We start from the raw sequence: 20,422 nt of genomic DNA on the forward strand, positions 1-20,422 counted from the left end.
TGCCAGACTCAGGATGTGTGTGTGTTTTAGACGTATGCCACTGGAGCAGGATGCTGCCCTGCCCCCTTTCCTACTAGCGGTTGCAGGGCACATCAGCAGCCTGGGATGTTCGTGTGCATGACAGCAGCAGGGCCTCCACACAAGCCAATATGAGACAGGAGAGGGAGGGGGTGTAGCAGACTACCTTCCTGCTTATCCGACCACACACAGGGGCTACACCTCAAGGCAGAGCAGATCGGACATTCACCCCACACCCCTCCTGAAAATGGCAAGATGGGGTCAAAGTCTGTGCACTCGAGAGAAGGGAAAGCCAGGCTGTCCTGCCATGTGCCAGACACACACATACACATACACATACACAACACTCCCAATTAGCATTTCCATTGTGGCACAGAATCATGGCAGTATGCGAATGCCATTCTGGCAAGGTTATGGCACTTGAGTGTATGCATGAATAAAATATGGGGGAAAATACCACCCTTCAGAGCTGACCTTGCTCTTTTACTCTTTTCACAAAAACACTTGGCTTAGCAAGTCCTGACAGACAGAAAAAATAAATAAATAAATAAATAAATAAATAAAGGCTTTGAGAAAACAAAAGAAACACAAGATTAACAGAGTAGTTGCTCATCCTGGACTGTCAGAAAAATACTGTTACAGTCCAGAGGAATTTATCTCCTTCTTCCCTCTCATCACGGATTCGCTGATCCGCTCCTGTATCTAAATAACCCCCTTTTCTAGCCTTCCCTACCTCCCCCACTCATTTCTCTTCCTCCCTCCAGTTCTACTATCCACCTCCAGGCCTCTGCTCTGTCCAATGGCACAGAATAATTGCAGCCTTTCCTTTCTTTTCATACTCCATCTCTGTGTGCTCTCTCTCCCTCTCTCAGCTACCACTCCTCTGTCCCGGACCAAACAGCCCTGTTGCTAGGAGACAGGTCAGGTTAGTGCAGCAGCAGCAGCAGCAGCCGCCGCCGCCGCCGCCTCACCTCTCTCTCTGAAAGAAGTGATGGAAGTATGGCAGAGAAGTGCAGTGGGCCAGAGGAGCTCTTCAAACATTCGAGACCATGACAGCTCTGAGAAACAAACCAACCCACACACACTTGCAAATATGCAATACAAATATATACGCACACAAATGCTGGTAAACTCAAAGCCAGATCCTCAAACACATTAACAGAGGTGTGAGATCAACATCCTAGAGACAAACAGATATTCTCAGGACTTCTGAGTTCTTGGATTATATCTGATTTTTTTTATATGAGAAACATTTACTGAGACAACATGGTTTTATTAATATACTCTATATACACACACTATATATATATATATATGAGTATATTAATAAAACCATGTTGTCTCAGTAAATATGTTTCTGTGTGTCCATATACATACATACTATATTTTATATTATATATATATATATATATATATATATATATATATATATATATATATATATATATATATATATATATATAGGAACAAGTCAAGCAGAGAGTGTGCATAGCTAAAAGTCTTTAATTCAATACACCGAGATCAGTAGTCTTTCTGATGGCTCGTCACATCATCGCTACAGTGAATATAAAAGTGCTGCACATCTCTGTTCAAACTGCAAATTTTTGTAATTAATAATGCTATAATGAATTTCAAAGTAAATAATGAAGCCAAGATAAATCATGTCAAATCTTTTTTCCACCTTTGATGTGATCTAGCAACCAACAAAATCAACTGAAAAACAAAAGATGGATACTTACAACAACCTGATCAAACGAGTGTTTACCCCTTAACTAATACTTTGTTAAAGCACCCATCAATTATAATATAGCACTCCTGAGTGAGTGTCTACCAACTTGGCACCACAACGCTTCACCATGAATATGGTGTTCTCTGGATGACGAACCGTCTTGATTTTGTGCCAAACATAGCTTTTAGATTTAAGCCCAAAACGTTCTACTGTGGTTTTGTCAGAGAATAACAAACGAAAGGGTTTGTCTGGTCATCCATTCAGCCCAGACATGTAAAGAATACAAGCTACTGTCATCATGATCAAGGAGTGACCAGTACTTGCCAGATAGTCTTGCAGCTGTTGCTGTAGATCTCTCAGCCACCTTGTAGTCTGCAAACAGGTATACAGTAATAAACTATAGACGCATCTACAGACGCATCCTGCTTGAACTTGTGCATAAAAATTTTCATAGAATAAAATTGTACTTTATAGGAGCTCTCGTGTGAACAGTAATTCATGTGAACGTGCATTCAGTTCACATTCAGTAGGATTCACATGATTCAAATGTGTGCTGGCATTTTTGGGCTAAAAAAGTGGACTGAATCAATTCAACTTTTTGGGTTCAATCTGGAAAATCACCCCGACAGGAGAACCATAGGGGAGTTAATCTTAGCTCAAATCAAGCTAAAAGAGAGGAAGCATGTTTACAGCAAACACAGACACTAAAGGAGTTAAGATTTTGTATGTTGAGTCGTTGCCCATGCAGTTTAAGTCCGAGAGTCCATGTGTTAAAAAAAAAAAAAAAAAAAAAATGTAAAAAATACATGCTTTGGCCTAGATTTCTCAAACTCAATAAACTAAAGCATCCTTCAAATCATTCCTGCTCCGTTCACAGGCCCACGGCACTGCACATGTGGACAACGGGAAGTTACTGCGGTGTACAACAGGCAGATAAGGCGCACTGTGAGCCTTGAACCAATTAAAGTACTGTTAATTTCTTTTCCAAAGGAGCAGCCATGGCACAGACCCGGCTCACCATGGCAACTGTAGGAACGAGGGGAAGACAGCGGCACCATCCGCTCTGCACACAGTCCAGCCTGTGCGGCCACGTTACAGCGGGGGTGTATGTGCGAGCCTGCAGGCTAAGGTTAGAACATAGGCAACATAAAATCCAGGAAATGCACAGCATGAGCAAGCGTACAAAGGAGCCTATAGTGTAAACTAGAATAAGAGACCAGCTCTGCGGACCTGAACACACAGAATACTTCTTTACTAATGTTCACTCATTACTATGGTGACCATATTCTAGTTCATGGAGACTTTTGTGGGGCTTCTGGATTAATAGCATTCAAAACTGGGTTACTATGAATGCAAATATTAAAAGCAAAAAAAAAAATTATTTAATTCTTCCCATTTTCACAATTTTGCCTACATTTTTTTTGGAAATTGCATTGAATTAATTAAAATATTAGCTGCCAAGACTGTACCTACCACCATAATATACAGCATGGGACAAAAGCATGGGAATATTTTGTGCAATGTTAAACAACTGTTTGATGGTGTACACAACAGTGCGTCACACATTGGCTGAGAGTTGGCTAAAAATTAAGAGGCAGGAATTTTGCCAATAGTTCCTGCAAGACTTTAATAAATCATCAATTTGTGTGCAGGAAGGCAGGAATTAAAGAGTTACAGCAATGCAAATCTGCACACACGTATTGAAGTATCAGACCATCGTACTGAAACGAAAGCTGAATTTAAGGTCTGGAAAAGAAAACGTAACCTGTTCCTGGTAAAATACCGGGTCAGGCTTTGCTCACAAACCCGTTTACTACTTACTACACAGATATCTGTAAAGAGGACCTTGCCTGGTGTTCCACACATATGATTTTTCTGTTGTGGTCATCATTCTCTTTATTCCATGTATTACAGTATAAATGCTTTACAGAATAAATTCCTTTGATATTTTTGGTTTAAAGTGGGGGGGGGGGACCACTACAGAGCATTTGTCTGCTTCTTTGCTATTCTTTATACTCCAAATGGCTTTTTTACCATCATGAAAACTGCAGAGATCTGACGATGACTCCAAACAGGACAAGTGAATATGAAAAAACTAGTAGTCACTCCAAACTAGTAGTTACAATGTAGGTAGAAACAGAGAAAGGTTGATTGATATTACGTAAATAAATCCTAGAGGGGTAAATAACGTGCAACATTGCTTATTATATGCAACAAAAATTTAGTTGCATGGAACCACATATCTTTCATGTAAGAAAGTCATGCAAATGCAAATTAGTTTTATACTATGAGTTTATACTGTGAACTTCTAGTCATTTCGAAAATCCAGCATTTAAGCTGACCCTCATAAGCATCACAGTTACAGTTGTAAACACGACAGCTTCCTTTTTTCCCATGAGAGAAGGAAAGGGTCACGGCGGCTTCGTGTCGAGGCAGACCGTTTAAAAACGCAACTCGCAAGTCTATCGGAAATCCTGTAGAATCCAACCAATCAGATGACTTCAAACCTACTGAAGTGTTTCCAGTTTTGTCTGCCGAATGCATCAGATATTCAGCCGACGGTTTGTGGGTGTGAAGTCTGAGGCAGAGACTACCCCTGCCTTGGCCTGTACAGTATATACAGTGGAAGCTATGACAGCTTGTGATTTCTAAGAGAACACAAAACTGAAGCAAAGCGAATATAACTCATTATGTTTATTAGAAAATACAATTGATATAAAGTAAAAAAAAAAAATAAAAAAGTGGTGATGTACAAAAAAGTGGAAACCAAGATAAATAATGTCAGCAGTTTTCCAACCTTACACAATGAAAATACAAAATTAAGTGAAAAACAATCAGGAAGGAAAAAAAAATTATATATATATATATATATATATATATATATATATAGTTGCTTGTGTGTGCAACAATCTTTGATGGTGAAAAAAGATGTGAGAAAGTTTGAATTTCATGATGTCTTTTGCTTTAAACATGGTATGTACTCAAGCTGGCAGGGAATCCACAAGTTGGTGCAAGTCTGGACAATCCATGTTATATCAAATCTATCTAAAAAAACACTAGAGAATACAGATGAATGGAAGGGATCATTTTGCATTCAGTGTACCTTAGAACCAGGAGTCAGAAATCATAATTGTGTCTACTACATTTTCGATGTAGTACATTGAATGTAGAAAGTCTATGTGTGTTTTTTTTTTTTTTTTTTTTTTTTTTTTGGGGGGATCAAGCTAGTTATCAGTGATGAGTTATGCATACTTACTTCCCCAGTACTATGAACTGTATAGTTATTATAGATTTAACACACAAACAGGTTTGTATGTTGATTTATCTAAAGCAAATACCTGAAAATACAGCGTAAATGATTTAAATAGAACAGGAGCTACTGTTCACCGTTTGTCAAGTAAGTAGTCGAGTATTTGATTTGACATTACTTGCTATACTCGGGCTTGAGGAGAATGTCCTGAGCTGTTGAGTAGAAAGTTTTCATTTCAAGCAATATAAAAAATGTGCCTAAATGTATATATTGTCCTAGAAATAGTGTAGAATCTTCAATATGTTGAAGCTTGATCTCCAGTCTTATCAGATGTTTAGACCCCACTGATGACCTAGTCCAAAGATTTTGGCAGGCCCAAAAATTGGTTATACTGTTAACACTCATTCCTTAAAAAAGCATTAGCCAAACCTCATCCTCAAAGCTCATGAATATTCATCCTCACGAAAAGCCAGCGAGTATCACTGATATCTGGAACCGTGTTGGTCATATCCTGACTCCTTGAATCCAATAGTTCCACGATGATTGTGTTCTCACTCTTCACCAGGTCTGACTCTAACCCTGAGGTGAGGAAACACTACCACGTCTACATTCGGCTCTCTGTAGAGCTCTACCCATGATAAAAGAAAACTGACAGCATTGTGTTTTTTATCTCTGTGCTTAAAGACAATTCTTGCATTACATCAACGTTAATAAGACAACTTATACCTAGAGGACTTTAGTGCAAGCGTTTCTTTTTTATTTCATGCTGTGCAGTATAAACACTGCAGCCTGTGTATGAAAGTGCTGCGGAGAACCACCTTCCACTGTTATGTACTAAGTCCTTATTGTACTTTTTGTTGTTTCACTACTTCATAAATATATTATATATATATATATATATATATATATATATATATATATATATATATACACATACATATACATACACGTATATATATATATATATATATATATATATATATATATATATATATATATATACTATATCTCCCAGAAGTCCCAGTAACACAATTACTCCCAGACCATCTAATCTACAGCTGCACAACCAGCAAAGGGGCACCAAGGCGCACGAGTGTGTTTTAGCAAAACTAAGTGCACACAGTGTACACACTTGTCAAGTCATTTTATCCAAGTCAAAGAAACTACGTGGCCAAGTAAGATGATTCTTTTCCACAAAAAACAACAACCCTGCTTTCAATCATTGCAAACCAGTAATACTTTGTGTATCCAATACTTTTTCTCCATCTTGTACGTCATTAATGCTATACAGTGCCACAATGTTTGTCCACAACTAGCTCAATAGCCAAATGAGAAAAAAACTCCACACAATTCTTTATATGCTGCCAACATTCTATAAGTATCCTGCAAAACCTGATATTATAGAAAATATTTCATTTAAAACTACTAAATTTTAGTTTTAGATCAACTGAAATTTTTCATTTACATTGGCTCGTTTGCAAAAACTCACTCAATTCACACCATCGCTGTTATGTTCTTTAGACTCTTTTTACAACACCCATTACCTTAGTGGACCCTATTGCACAGCATTGGACATTTAGTTTTTTATTTCTTAATGCCCAAAAAAAAAAAAAAAAAAAAAAAAAAAACAATTACACACATGCACTTTATTCATCACAGTCATTCTATAATTATACCACTGTATTTCATCAGTAACTATCGTTTCATATGCTGCATTAATTGTCAATTTATTTCTCCCTTCACAGCTAAATGAGACTTTATTTCTCTCGCTTTTCATTTGCTAATCTACTTTGCACATTATTTCCACTTACTCGTTTTATTTTTATCTTAATGTATTGCATTGTATACTATTCTAGACAGCTGTAAAAAAGCATTTTGTGGTGTCCAACTGTATATGATTGTGTATGTGACCAATAAAATTGTAATTTGTTTTAAATATATTCTTATCATTTTTATAAGCTCTATAATAAATTACAATGCATCCCAGCTCTTCCTTTGGTGCTTTTTTAGATTGGCCTCAATAAGTGAAGGGTGTTGAGTGTTTTAGCTCCTATACTTTAGAACTTAATCTATTTCTCCAAGTATGTGATCACTACTTAGAGCTGAACTATAAAACAATAATCTCACTCTTAACCAGTTGCTCTGTATCTGGAGAGTGTGTGTGTGTGCTCCCATTTTACTCTATGGTTTATTACCTGCTAACTTACTGTCATTTGATTTTGTCTTGGCACAATGTCCTCGGTCCATAATCTGTAACGTTGTTTAGTTTTCTGTTTATTTTCCTGTTTGTGCTTATCTACATTGAATAATTGTCACCTTTATTGGCCTTTTTACATTTTATCTAACAATAATAATAGTTATTTGTTTACTCAAACTCACTTATAACGTTCAACGATGAGCTTTGAGTTATACCGGCATTGATTTCCAGCTTAATTTATGAAAATGACTGAGTTAAGAATTGATTAAATCTTTGCACAAAAATCAATTTTTCAAACATTTCAAACATTTTCTTCCCAAACAGCTGCCCTTAGACTCTGTGTGTGTGTGTGCACGTAAGTGAACGACAGAGAGAGAGAGAGATGTTCAAGCCCATGTAACAGCCTAGAGAACTAGGCTTTTCGGAGGTTGGGGTATATGCAGGTAAACAGGTATTTCACAAAAAGGAGAGAGAAAAAGAGATTTTAGAATGTATGTATAGTATGCCTCTCAGCATTTCTTCCAAACACTAGAAACAAAATATATAGTTTATAAAGTTAATAGTTTATAAAGTTAATGCCTGGCACAACAGAAAAGTATGGGCCAAATACAGTATAAATAACCACCAACACAACAGATACAGCAACTAAAAGACTTCCAACCTCCCAGCTCCCCCCAACCCAACACACACACACACACACACACACCCCCCCCAACACATACACACACACACACACAATCACCTGACACTCTCACAGAGCAAGTTAATGAAATATCGTTAGAACAATTCAACCAATTTGTGGTGTTTATTTCGTGTGAGGAAGGTTACTGATGTTTATTAACTGTTAAGGTGAGTAACACATGGGTATTCAACTAAACTGTGCAGGGAAAAAAAAAAATAGTCCGGTTATATAATATATATAATATATATATGAATAATATATATATGCCTCATTTATTCACAAAAGTCTGGCTAACAAGCTAACATGACCCAATAGTGACCGGTTAATGCTTAACCACAGAATGAACAGAGAATGTTGTTTCCATCTTGATGTTTCCTACAATCACATTTGAACAGCATCCTGGACATAAGGCAAGGAGAATAAGCACACGAATCACCTTTCCAATTGTCTTTAATCATTATGGTTTCGTTCTCGACTTAACACGCCATTTTGCTCATCAGACCACAGAGGGTTAAAGAATTACATGAGTAAAAACTTCTGACAGACCTAGTGACATAGCCCTTTTGCGAGGCTCTGGTCTTATGAGCTGCCTTCAGCTAAATAATTTACATACATACATACATACATCTGGCTGGATAAAACAGAGGATCTGCCTCAGAAGCTGTTCTGGGTCAGGTTTAACATGGAAAATAACCATTTTATGTTTTTGCATGATTATCTGTTCCACTACAATACTTTTTCCCCCATTGACTTGGTTCAGTCTGCTGAAAACTTGTTGGGTGACCACCAGTTGATGACCCCACTATAGACAACATTTACACACACACACACACACCACTAATTATCTCTGTCCAGCATAAAATATTCTAAGCATATAAGATGTTAATTGTAATATCTATGAGGCTAAATATGCTGTAGTGTCTTGTTTCTCTCTCTGCTTTAATGCCTCTAGTGCATTTTTATATAAATCAACACACACAATATTAAGATTAATTTCAATAGAAGAAGCAAAGAGAAAGAAGGACACAAAGAGAGGGAGACAGGGGCAGAAGAAACAGAGATACATTATGAGGCTATTATTAGCATCCACACAGTCACGGGTGTCAACTTCATGTGATGGCTTTGTGACAGTTTCCTGCCTCAGCTGGGCCTCTCTAGCTTACCAAATCGGTTACATTTTCCTTGCCCCATTTTGGCTTTAGTCATCGCCTTCTCACTTGGCTTCTCTGAGTCTCCACCCCTCAAGTCATAGCTACTACAGGGTCCTTAAAAATTACCCCCAGATCTCCCAGAATCACAAACTCATCTGTCATGACACATATGGACATATCCCCTATTATGTCCATGTTATGTCACAAACACACACAAAGAGCAGTTAACATCTCTGGGTTGTGGTCTAGTGATAAAGGTCACTAAAGGACAGCACTTACAAGGTTTCTCCGACCCACCTGTGTGCATGGCTCATATTTCATGCATGGTACTGACTGTGTTCACAGATACTCTACAGGATTTTTATTACCCACCTATTTAACCCGAAAGAGATTGAAAAGCACCTGTCTGCAAAGGCATCATATGCAAATATGGACCTGTAGAAGAAGAAGAAAGGAGACTCTCAGAGAAAACACAGGGCATCTGCTCAGCTTCAGTGTCACAACGCTGAGAAACAGTTCTGGACTTGTAAGCCATATTGACAGTCAGTACTCTGAAACCGATCATTATCTCATTACTGTAGTCATCATCAGTCGTGCACTCACACCCATCCATCTTGCTTTCTCTCACACACACAATCACACACAAACTCTTAACACAAAAGGAAAACTAAGCACTTTTGTTTAACTTAAAACTCCTAGCAGCCCAAATAATTGGTGTTTTTTTCCTGCTTTACTAATAACTACACTTATGGGTAGTTATTTGCTTCCTAAAGAGGTTGTACTTAAAACCTGGATCTGACAGGACAACTCTGTTGTAGGGTTCTAAACAAAAGCCCCTCTCCAGGGTCCCCCCAGGTAATTAAACCCAAGCACTTTGTGTTGCTCTGTATTGTGGTTCCTAATACCCAAGGGATTTTGCCAAAGCACCTACAAGTCAAAGCTTTCTGTATTTCTGGCAAAATTTGTTCAAATATGATCATCACCCAAGTCCTAAAACTAAACAAAAAGAGGTCAATTACAGTTTTTACATTTATTTACTGAGTAAAATGATACGTCAAAAATCTTTTTGGGAAGGTTCATGAACCACTAGGAGGTTCATGAATTAAGGGCACGGCAGGCATGAGTTTTGCAGGCTGTGTTTCAAGAACATAAATTTGGAACTTCACCATCAAAGTCTGCTCAATGTCACCACACAGACTTATGGAAGATCAAGATCAAATTCAAGAGTCATCAATGCTCACCAGGTTGGAAACAAAGGTTTTAAAATTTTTTAAAGAGTTTGGCCTCTACCGATCCACTATGTGGCAGATAATATACAAAGGGAAGCAATTCAGCAGCATGAAGTTTTTGGATGGTACAATCATGTTAGTGTCATGGTCCAGGATGGCTTGCCGTTATTGATTGGCCTACGAATTTTGGATTGTACAAGCAAATACAGGAGAATGTCTGGATATCTGTCTGTGAACTGAAACTTTACCATATTTGAGTTATGCAGCAAGGCAATGAGCCTAAGCACATAAAGAAGAATGTATATTTTGGCGCGGCCATACCAAGTACCATATCGAGCCTGAATAGGTTAGAAATGTTATGGAGAGTCCTAAAAAAAAGCCTACAACACTCACAGAGATGCATTGGTTGATGTTTTATTCTTGCTAAATGGGGTCAAACCAGTTACTGAAAGCAAAAGGTTCATATACCCACCACCACCACAACCACCCCCATCATGTTGTTCAATAGAATTGTAAAAACTACATTGTTTTTGAGTATTATATTTAATAAAGTTTTCTTTATCTAGTTTTGATCTGATCATATTTTAGGTGTACGCAGGCTACATAGTTGACAAGCTATTGGCACACCACACAAATAGGAAGAAAAAAGTAGTTTACGTTATGGACTTTAAAATCGGTCATTTCAAAAAGTTTTTTTCCACCATTTACCGAAAGATGTTAAGGGTTTGATTTAAGCTAGTGCATATACAGCAAGTACACAGTGTAATGTTTAAGAATATAGTGCACAGTAGATTAGTTGCTATTCTAGTGTTTTACAAGCTTGTTAGCACCCACAGAAAACTATGCATTTGTCATATTGCCAACCCCTAAAACTGGACAAGAGTACTTTTTTTTCAATTTGGGCAAAGGGGCAGCTCGTCTGCGAAGGTCACTTGAATGGCCATGTTGGTGAGGGTGTTTAGATCAATAAAAAGCATAATATCTTCATTATACACAGCACTGCACAATCCAAAATGACCCTGAACTGTCAATCAAGTAGCAAGAGGTTTGCCTGCTGCATGTGTGTAACAGCAGTAACAAGCAGTGACAAGCCTGTGCCTTTGTGTGGTAGAATCTCCCATTCATCAGCCCTACCATCAGCCAAAAATCAAACCTTTCAGTTCTCTCCAAGGGGCCTAATTGAAGTCAATTGGAGAGTGAAGAAAGGGGTATGAAAAGGAACAGAAGGAGCAGGAGCATGAGAGAAGAGAGATAATGGTTTCTGAATAAGCTGGGTGAATCTGGGGCAGCTTCTTCATCATCAAGGGTATAGGGACAGCAGAAAAGATCCATATTCTGGACTGAAGTAACAGAGATGAATCTTAGTTTGAATTGTCTGTACTTTCTATCTTACACTGGCCTGACCCTCCTGCGTCGCGTTCAAACAAACTCACACACACACACACACACACACACACACACACACACACACGGGGAATCAAATATCTGCCCAGCAGGTGTGTTTGGGTTTTTATCCTCTGCACCAGCATCTTGCAGATTAAAATAATTCATCATTCTACTCCACAAACAGCATTTTCCTAACAAACAGTGTTACTAATTATTACTTCTGAAAATGACATATTGAAAATTATAAATAATAAAATACACGTGCAAAGTCACTTTGAATCTGATTATACAAATAAAGCATTAAATGACTTACAACTGTATTGGAGAAGGTTTTATGGACTATTGTCATGTGAGTTTGGTCCAAACCTGCATATGCACCTGATGCAGCAGAACAAGGTCTTGTGAAAACACTGATTAGCGCGAGCAGGTGGAGCAGATTAGGACTGCTACTAAACTCGAGGGTAGTGAATCTTACTAAAGCTAAAAACCTTAAAAAAAAAAAGTTTAGTAGGTGAAAGGAGCTAGTGGGAGCTCCCTCGCCTAGGCGCAAATCCACGCGCTTTTTTTCCAGGCTATTTTATTAATCATGCGTAAAGTGTCCATAGCTAATTACTGAATAATGATCAGATCTGACATGGCTTACTAAATGTCAACAGCAGTGTTCTAAATACCTCGGAAGGTACTTGCGTGTGTTAATAAGTGTTGTTTTTATATAACATTTCGGAAACAGCGCGCGCTACCCGTTTAATCTAATGGAGATGCCAATGTCTCTATTCTGTACAAACTACTGCGCAACTTCAGCAGTCTGACATTAATACAGTATTGTAGTGTTTTCCTGTTCTTAGACACCGGAACCAATTAGCCAGTTAATTAAAATGTCCCGGAACAGGGGTAACTTCAGGAGACAAACCTGTGCACTGGTTATTCTGGATAAATAAAACCTCACATTTTTCTTCAGCATAGTTTTCCAAAAAAATTTTGTTGTTTTGTTTTTAAATAATTCTAAACAAATGATTCTGAAGTGCACAGCTTTAATATTTAGTGCGCTAGTGTGGGTTGCACAACAGTCGACATCCTGAATGCTCCAAACACCTGATTTAAGATCGTTTTAGCGGTTTCATCTCCACACCCAGGAGTCAGAGTAATGACTAAAGTGTGCACTAATGTCGGTCTTTGGTTTTGATGAAATGATGCTTTACTGTCCAAAAGTGCGTGTGCTGCCAATCAAGCGTGTCTGCGCACGACTGACTACGAACTAGATTTGCATAGGCAAATGCGCCCGGCTATTACGCACACAGCCATAAGGCAGGATAAGAGGGAGGAGAGAGAGAGAGAGAGAGAGGGAGAGAGGAGAGAGGGTAAAGAGGCACTCGAAGCCTACTCACCGTTGCCTTTATAGGGACGTAAAGCACTGGTCTGTCGGATTTTCCATTCCTGTCTCTCTGGTTGTCGCCCTTTTCCACTTGGAAGCCTTTCGATTTAACCCAGAACTTAAATTTGGCGTTGATGTGGCTGCCATCCGTGTAGGCGTCCGAGTCCTCGCCCAGAGAGAGCGCGTGAAGGATCTTGTCGTATTTGCGCCGGGTCACAGTCTTTGTCTTGGCTGAATCTCCGTAAGTGCGGAGACACCAATCCTGAAATTCACCGAACATTTCCGTTTCGGATGATACCAGGCTTCTTTTCGAGCAATCCGCGTTGTGCTTCCTACCTGACATTATCTCTCTCTCTCTCTCTCTCTCTCTCTGTCCTAAACCCTCCTCTTGCTGCTCCGAATCCTAAGAGTAAGACTTCTTAAAATGAGCTATTTCAAAATGCGTCACGGTCCCTAGTTTCTCCCCTTGTGAGTGAGAAATATTGAGCTGGTGCACTCGGACCTTTTAGCCTCAGCAGATAGGTGTATCCCGTTTAAACAATGAGCCGGGAGAGTGTGTGTGTGTGCGCGCGCGCGCGTCCGTGCGTCCGTCCTCGCACCTGTTTGCTGAGCCGATTCTCCTCTTGTCCCAGAGGAAAAACGGAACAAATATCAGAGGTGGTTTCTCTCAAAGAAACAGAAAGGGAGGGGGATGTTTTTCTACGAGTCCAACCCAAAAAAAAACAAGAAATAAAAAAAAAACCGCACAGGCTTTATGTCTCACTGTCCCCCCACCTGTATTCTGTAGCACAAATTCTCCAGCTAATTCCTCAGAGCTGATCTTCTGAATGCACAGATGCCCTGAGATAATTCAGCAATAAAAATAGCTGTCAAAGTCTTTTGTTTGAGCTCCGTTCGGCAAAACCGTTCATCGGTGCAATAAAGCGAGTAGCTTATACACCCCCTCCTTCTCCTCCTCCTGCTCCTGCACTGAGCTCCACCTGAAATCGCTTACCACCTGTTAGAATGAGCCGCCGTCCTAAACAGACCCAAGCGCGGAACGGATAACGAAATCAGAAGCACGCGCCTCTCATTCAGACAGTCGCTAAAACGCACGCGTTTCCGTGGAAATTCGGTGAAATAAACGGCGCGTGGCGGCGGAAGGGGTCCCGGAGCGCGGCTGGCAGTGACGGGACTGTGCGCGCGGAGGCGACTCTCAAATCCAGGAAGTGCACAAGACACCCCAAACCAACACAAAGCAGCTGCACCCTCCCTCCATGGGAAAAAATCGCCCTATCGCTTTTCACTTGTACTTTAAATATAAAAAAAAAACAATAATAATAATAAAAAAAACACAAATCTCATTAGTAGGGTACAACCAGGTCGTTTTTGAAAACAAATTAATTTCAGGGGTCTGTGATGATGGGCAGCTGGTCGTGGGTCAGTGGTGGATTGTTAGGAACCATTCTCTTTAAACAACAGCAGGGAGTCACTAATTCACAGTCTCACCTGTTCTTGTAGGTGAAAACATGAAAAGTATACACACACATATATATATAAAACCATTTATTGCAGCCTCAATTAAAAATCCTTGTATATTAAATCCAGTAGATCTACAGATTAGAAAAGGTTAAGATCTAAATCCTACACATTCTTACCTGTTTCTCAGGTCATCACAGAAAAAGTGCAGAACTACAGTATACACAATATCAGACTACATTTTTAACTACACCCTGGAAGATATGATTATCATTGGGATGAAGGATTTTATTTCCCTGTGTTAAGTGTGAATCTGAACTAATTGCTTGTAAGATGTTAGATTTGACACACAACCTTTATCCTTCTATTTTAAAAAGGAACATCAACAATACTGTGTCCAAAGGGAACTTTATAGGCACTAGTACACTGCCCTATAGAGAGCCCATTGGAGCTGAGGAGTTCTCAGGTAAAATAACTGACAACAGATAGCAGATAATCTACAATGGGGTTACGAGATTAGACCAAATGACTTAACTGCTGGCAATTTAAAAATGGTGCATCTGTGTATGATGTGTTTAGAATCCTCATCACACACCTAAGCAACACACATAGCTAACGCCAGGTGACATTTTATGAAGTATGCAAGAATTCAGAATTTAATATTATTATCTAACGGTAGATAAGAACAAAGTGAAGAAATTTAGCATGTGTTTGTTGTGATAAATTGTTGGGTGTATTTACACAAGAAATTTCATGCTATTCATGAAAATCCTGTAATGCCAATTTGAAATTCTATTTGTAAATTAAAAGTAAAATTCTTCTCATTTCAAGTCTAACTTCATATTATATATAATGTTCACTTACTATAGTACATTTACATATGGCATATACTGTAAAGTTTAATTTGCTTATTTTTATTATGTTTACAGCTTTTAACAAAGCATATGAAAAATAAAGAAAGGTTTTAAACAAATCCATATATTTGTACAAATAAAACTAGTCAAATGGAGGACAGCCCGGTCTATCTGCTCATAGCTAAATGCCTCAGCTGATGGAAGATTAGGGTCTTCTTAAGATTAAATCAGTTTTACTGGTCAAGTATGCTAAGCAATTTGGTTGACGGTTTCCATTGCCACTTACACTGCATACAAAAAACAGTAGACGTTGGTCATTGGACATAATTGAGTAACGATTTACTATACAGCACATAATTTGAAATATAATTAACAACATGAAGTAGTTTAGTATAAATAATCAGTGACTGGTTGATTGGTTACTGATGAACTTGTTCAAGTGTTCAGTTATGAGGTAAAGGAGGTTTAAGTTGGGTTTTTTCTGGGTACAATCTAAATCTTTTTTCTCTGCTGTTTTCATGTCACACCATTTTCTTGTCACTCCACTGAATTCACACCTTTGTTCGAGTTCTGTTAAACTGCTAAAAACTTTTATATTCACATAGAAATGAGTCAGAATACGTCCACTTTTGCCTTTAAGCCTTTTTCTTTCACTGTTCAGAAGGCATTTTGTGTTTCAAGCTCTCTGTGCATTTGACCTTTTATGGAGTTTTGTGGGCATCACTAAATGCTAATTAGCTGTGTGACATACAGAGATGACAACTAAATGTAATCAGTATTTAAATTCAGACAGAAATGTTAGTTTGGTTTATACAAATTTGGTTTAAATAAATAAATAAATAAATAAATAAATAAAGTAACAAAAAAAGATAAACAAGGTCCATTATTTTGAGCACAGCTGTTAAAAGCAGAGTGACCTTTTGTGTATATTTGAAGTGATTTAAATAAATTTTAAAATGAGCTTTTTTTTTTTTTTTTTTTTTTTTATCAAGACAAGAACAAACTGTTCTGTTTAAGGCAAATCCTCTAACCTAATAACAGGATGTTATGACCAAACATTTAGAGAAGCAATTCTTTAAAAATTTAGGGGACTTATAATAACTTATAAAGAATAATTTTGCAAGAAAACTCTTTGGTACTTTTTTGTTTCCAAAATGTTTTTCTTCCCTTTTCTCAGAATTTCACACATGTAGCAAAAAAAAAAAAAGGAAATAGTATTTCTGCAGGACTGCAGTCTTACAAAATGAAACATAATGTTGTAAAAATGTTGTGTGTGATATTCTCAGGATGCCTAGATATTTGTACCTTAAGAAATGAGTAACTATATCGTGAATATACAGTATATTAAAATTTATTTAGAATGTGTGTCATAATAATAATAATAATAATAATAAGCAGCGAATGGAATTCCTTTATGGGGAAAGAATAATGGCAAGCTGTAAAAAAAAAAAAAAAAACATAATAGATTAGAAATTTATTTGACCTTGCAAAGAATGTTGTTTTTCTAAATTCCGAATAGCTCGTTTCTTTCTTTCATTTTTTCTTACTCACTCATACATGTAAGTTATATAGCGAAAGGTTTGTGAACACCTGACTACACACTCACCTGGGCTTTTTGAGCATCCTGTTACAGCTGTGATTACAACCTCCACTCTTTTAGGAAGACTTGCCCCTGGATTTTTTAGGTAGCATGGCTGTGAGATTTCAACTAGGTCCCTTAGTTTCAGTGAATTGAAATGCTACAGCATACAATAACATCCTATACACATTTGTGTTTCCAACTTTCTGACAAATCTTTGGGTGAAGGCCCACATGTGGGTGTGATGCTCAGACTTTTGGCCATACAGTGTCTGACACATTTTCCTGTACAAGGGCTGTTCTAGTAGATGAAACAAAGCTTTGTTTTAAAAAGTCTGTTGACACCAGAATCAGCTCATCTCCCAGGAGTAAGATTTTCCCCCTTCAGATAAATTTTAAACCGCAATATGATTTTCTCTTTAGGGCAGCTGTAATAAACCATCGTTCTCTGTGTGTTCTTTTCTTCAGCAGAATGCCTGGTCCGCTTTCAGCAAAACCGCCTGACAGCAGGGCTGTATCAAAATAGCCTCTCACTTCAGGAAGTGAAAGTGGGTTTCAAAACTCTCCTGTTTCTCTCCATGCCTCTTTTTCCCCTTTTTGTGCTGCTGGCCCAATAGACAAGCGGTCAGTCATCTGCGGTTAACCCACTTATCCTTGTTCTCTAACGTTTGTCACACTCTCTGTTGAAATCACAACCGCTCGGCCGGCTTTGCACCCGTTCTGCAGGTTTTGGAAGTCAGTACGATTTTCATAGCTGAAATAGTCTTTTGTTTATTTCTCACTTCAAATGTGTTGGTTTGGATTTCTTTCCATGTCATTTCTAACGCGTGGGCAAATATTTTATGTTTGTTTTATGTATGATCTTTAAACGTATGTTTAATAACAAAAACAGTCAATTAATATGGTCTAGGTTTGAAGCTTTTAAAGCTTTTTCCACCAACAGAGTTTTATTATTCTTTGAAATAGAAGGTTTGAAAGTCAGGATAGGTAAAAAAAAAACCTGCAACCTCACTACCAACAATGATACCAGAAAGAAGGAACTAATATGGCATTAACATATTAATAATTGTGCTTTATATTCAGTTCATAGCTTCTTTAAAAATGTGCAGGGTTTGTGACTCTGGGAAGTTTTGTTTATCTGTTGATCTGTTGATAGCTGTGATGACACAGTTTAAGAGAGTGTGTGTGGGGGTGGTAGGTACAGGATTGTGTGTGTGTGTGTGTGTGTGTGTGTGTGTGTGTGTGTGTGTGTGTGTGCGTGAGTGTGAGAGAGCGAGAGAGAGGTGTGTAGTGTGCCTGTCTTCTCCAATTACAAATCAGGGTCCAACTGCACAGACAGTTTAGCATGGTCAGCAAACAAGTGGCTGTTGACAATTTGCATGAGTCACTCAGCATACTGTATACACTTACTAACACACAGCTTTCATGTTCAAACAAACAAGATGTCAGTGCTGGAAAGTCCAACTCTAACATTAAGTCGCTTAGGTTTGCAGACTGTGGAGTAGTGGGACACTTTACATCCCAGGAAGTCCTCATGTCTGTCACACCTTCTAGCTCTAGCCTTTTAGTTATGCTGTCATAGCTAGTTTTGTCGGAGTGCCTGTCTGCACTATGCACATAATTTACATTGTCCATCACCTGATTGCAATCATACCTAACAATTTCTCTCTCTCTGTCGAGCTATATATGCCACTAGCCTGATCGTCTCTTCTTACGGAGCTACTTCATCAATCCTGATCTTCTACCCCTGTTTGGAGTCTCTTTGCCCGATGGTCACCTTGCCAGGGATTGATCTGCATGGTCAGCCAGTGTCTCATGGGATTGTTGTGGATGGAGCCACCCAGAGACTGTCATGCCTTTTGTTGTGTCAGTCAGCTGTATGGTCTGGTCTTTATCAGCAATCAGGTCTGTGCTGAACTCAGAGTTTACAATGACCCATTAGTTCATCGGGAGCTCTCAGTTGCACTATTATAAACTGATGTAGAAAGGACATTATTTACATTTACACTATTTACTGCCCAGTGTCTACTGCCCAGTGTTTACTACCCAAATGAGGATGGGTTCCCTTCTGAACCTGGTTCCTCTCAAGGTTTCTTCCTCATATCATCTCAGGGAGTTTTTCCTTGCTGCCGTCGCCTCCGGCTTTCTCATTAGAGATAGGAACAGATATATAGTATTTTAAATTTGAAGTTAATCTTTTTAAATTAATATTAAACTTTAATTGTGTATATTCATTTATTTATTTTTATCCATATATTTTCTTATTATTATTATATTATTTCGTTTTTCTCTCTCTTCTGTTTCCATACTTCTGTAAAGCTGCTTTGAGACAATGGGAATTGTTCAAGTCAAGTCAAGAAGCTTTTATTGTCATTTCAACCATATATAGCTGTTGCAGTACACAGTGAAATGAGACAACGTTTCTCCAGGACCATGGTGGTACACAAAACGAAGACAGAGCTAAGGACTTAAAAGCGCTATACAAATAAATTGAATTGAATGGAATTGAATTATCATTACATCCAGACTGCCACGACAGACTGACACCAAATCACTATACACAGCCTCAGTGCATGCCTGAAGTTTAGCTATCAGGCCGTAATGATTAAATTTGATTTGTCCATAATTATTTATATGTTTACGCAAACTATCAGGCTGGAGTCACTGCTGAGACGAGATGTGATGAAACAGTTTAGATCAGATACACAGTTGTATAATCATTTGCACTGTTAATGCACTATCAATAATATTGCATTTGTTATCAGTCCATAATTAAGTCATAAAATGGATCACTGGGTTATGACAAATTGGCACTGAGTATTCATTTGAAACTTTTAGCATGTTTCATAGTCATATTGGCAAATTAAATGATATTTTAATATGATACCTGATAAATGTATTAAATGATATTTTTAATATGATACCTGATATTTTAAATGCAACCCATTTCCTAAATATGCATATAATAATTTTAAAAGCTTTATATCAAAAAACTAAATAGAAGAAATGGGTTTGTCACAACGTGAGCACTTTATTTCATGGCTTGGCTCAATGCTGTAGCATTAGTAATGCATATTTTTGCATAATATTGAAGTGCATAACTACGGCAGCCACAGACTCTTCAAACAACAAGCAGCCAAACACCCATCGATCTCTAACATTGCACCTCATTATTGTTCTGTCCTAAGACTCCACGCTGCTATAATAGCTATTTAATGATCTTCAATCCATCTTCTATAATCAAGATGGCGCCCAGAGCCACCAAGGACCTGGAATGCATTTGATATTTATGCAGGCTATTGTGTACTCATATGTTGGAAAACCAGATAAGAAGAGAGTTATGGTAGCTTTGGAAGCTTAGTAAGCAGGTTCAGGTAAGCTCTTGCCATGTAATTGCAGAAAACCATCAGAAAATCTCTACCAATAAATTTAAAAATGCTAATCTTTAAAAAAAAATTTAAATATACGATTGTATTTTTTATTTCTGTTCCTTCATCTCAAAGTTTTGTTCCAACATC

The 20,422-nt window shown here is 38.1% G+C and overlaps 1 protein-coding gene across 2 annotated transcripts in view; it reads right to left on the bottom strand.

Annotated features, from left to right (window-relative positions):
- The window catches only part of nol4lb (nucleolar protein 4-like b), an 85,912-nt gene extending 72,543 nt beyond the window's left edge, over positions 1-13,369 (bottom strand). The window contains exon 1 of one of the 2 annotated variants that reach the window (XM_060894164.1): positions 13,028-13,369. In XM_060894164.1, coding sequence (XP_060750147.1) covers positions 13,028-13,357 — 330 coding nt within the window. In that variant the 5' untranslated portion in view covers positions 13,358-13,369. Of the gene's footprint in view, positions 1-11,955; positions 12,037-13,027 lie in introns of those variants that run through there. The other variant, XM_060894166.1, reaches the window with a different exon arrangement.
- Between the last annotated feature and the right edge of the window lie 7,053 nt (positions 13,370-20,422).

The sequence above is a fragment of the Tachysurus vachellii genome, chromosome 19, assembly GCF_030014155.1.
Source record: "Tachysurus vachellii isolate PV-2020 chromosome 19, HZAU_Pvac_v1, whole genome shotgun sequence".
In the NCBI taxonomy this organism is placed as follows: domain Eukaryota; kingdom Metazoa; phylum Chordata; class Actinopteri; order Siluriformes; family Bagridae; genus Tachysurus; species Tachysurus vachellii.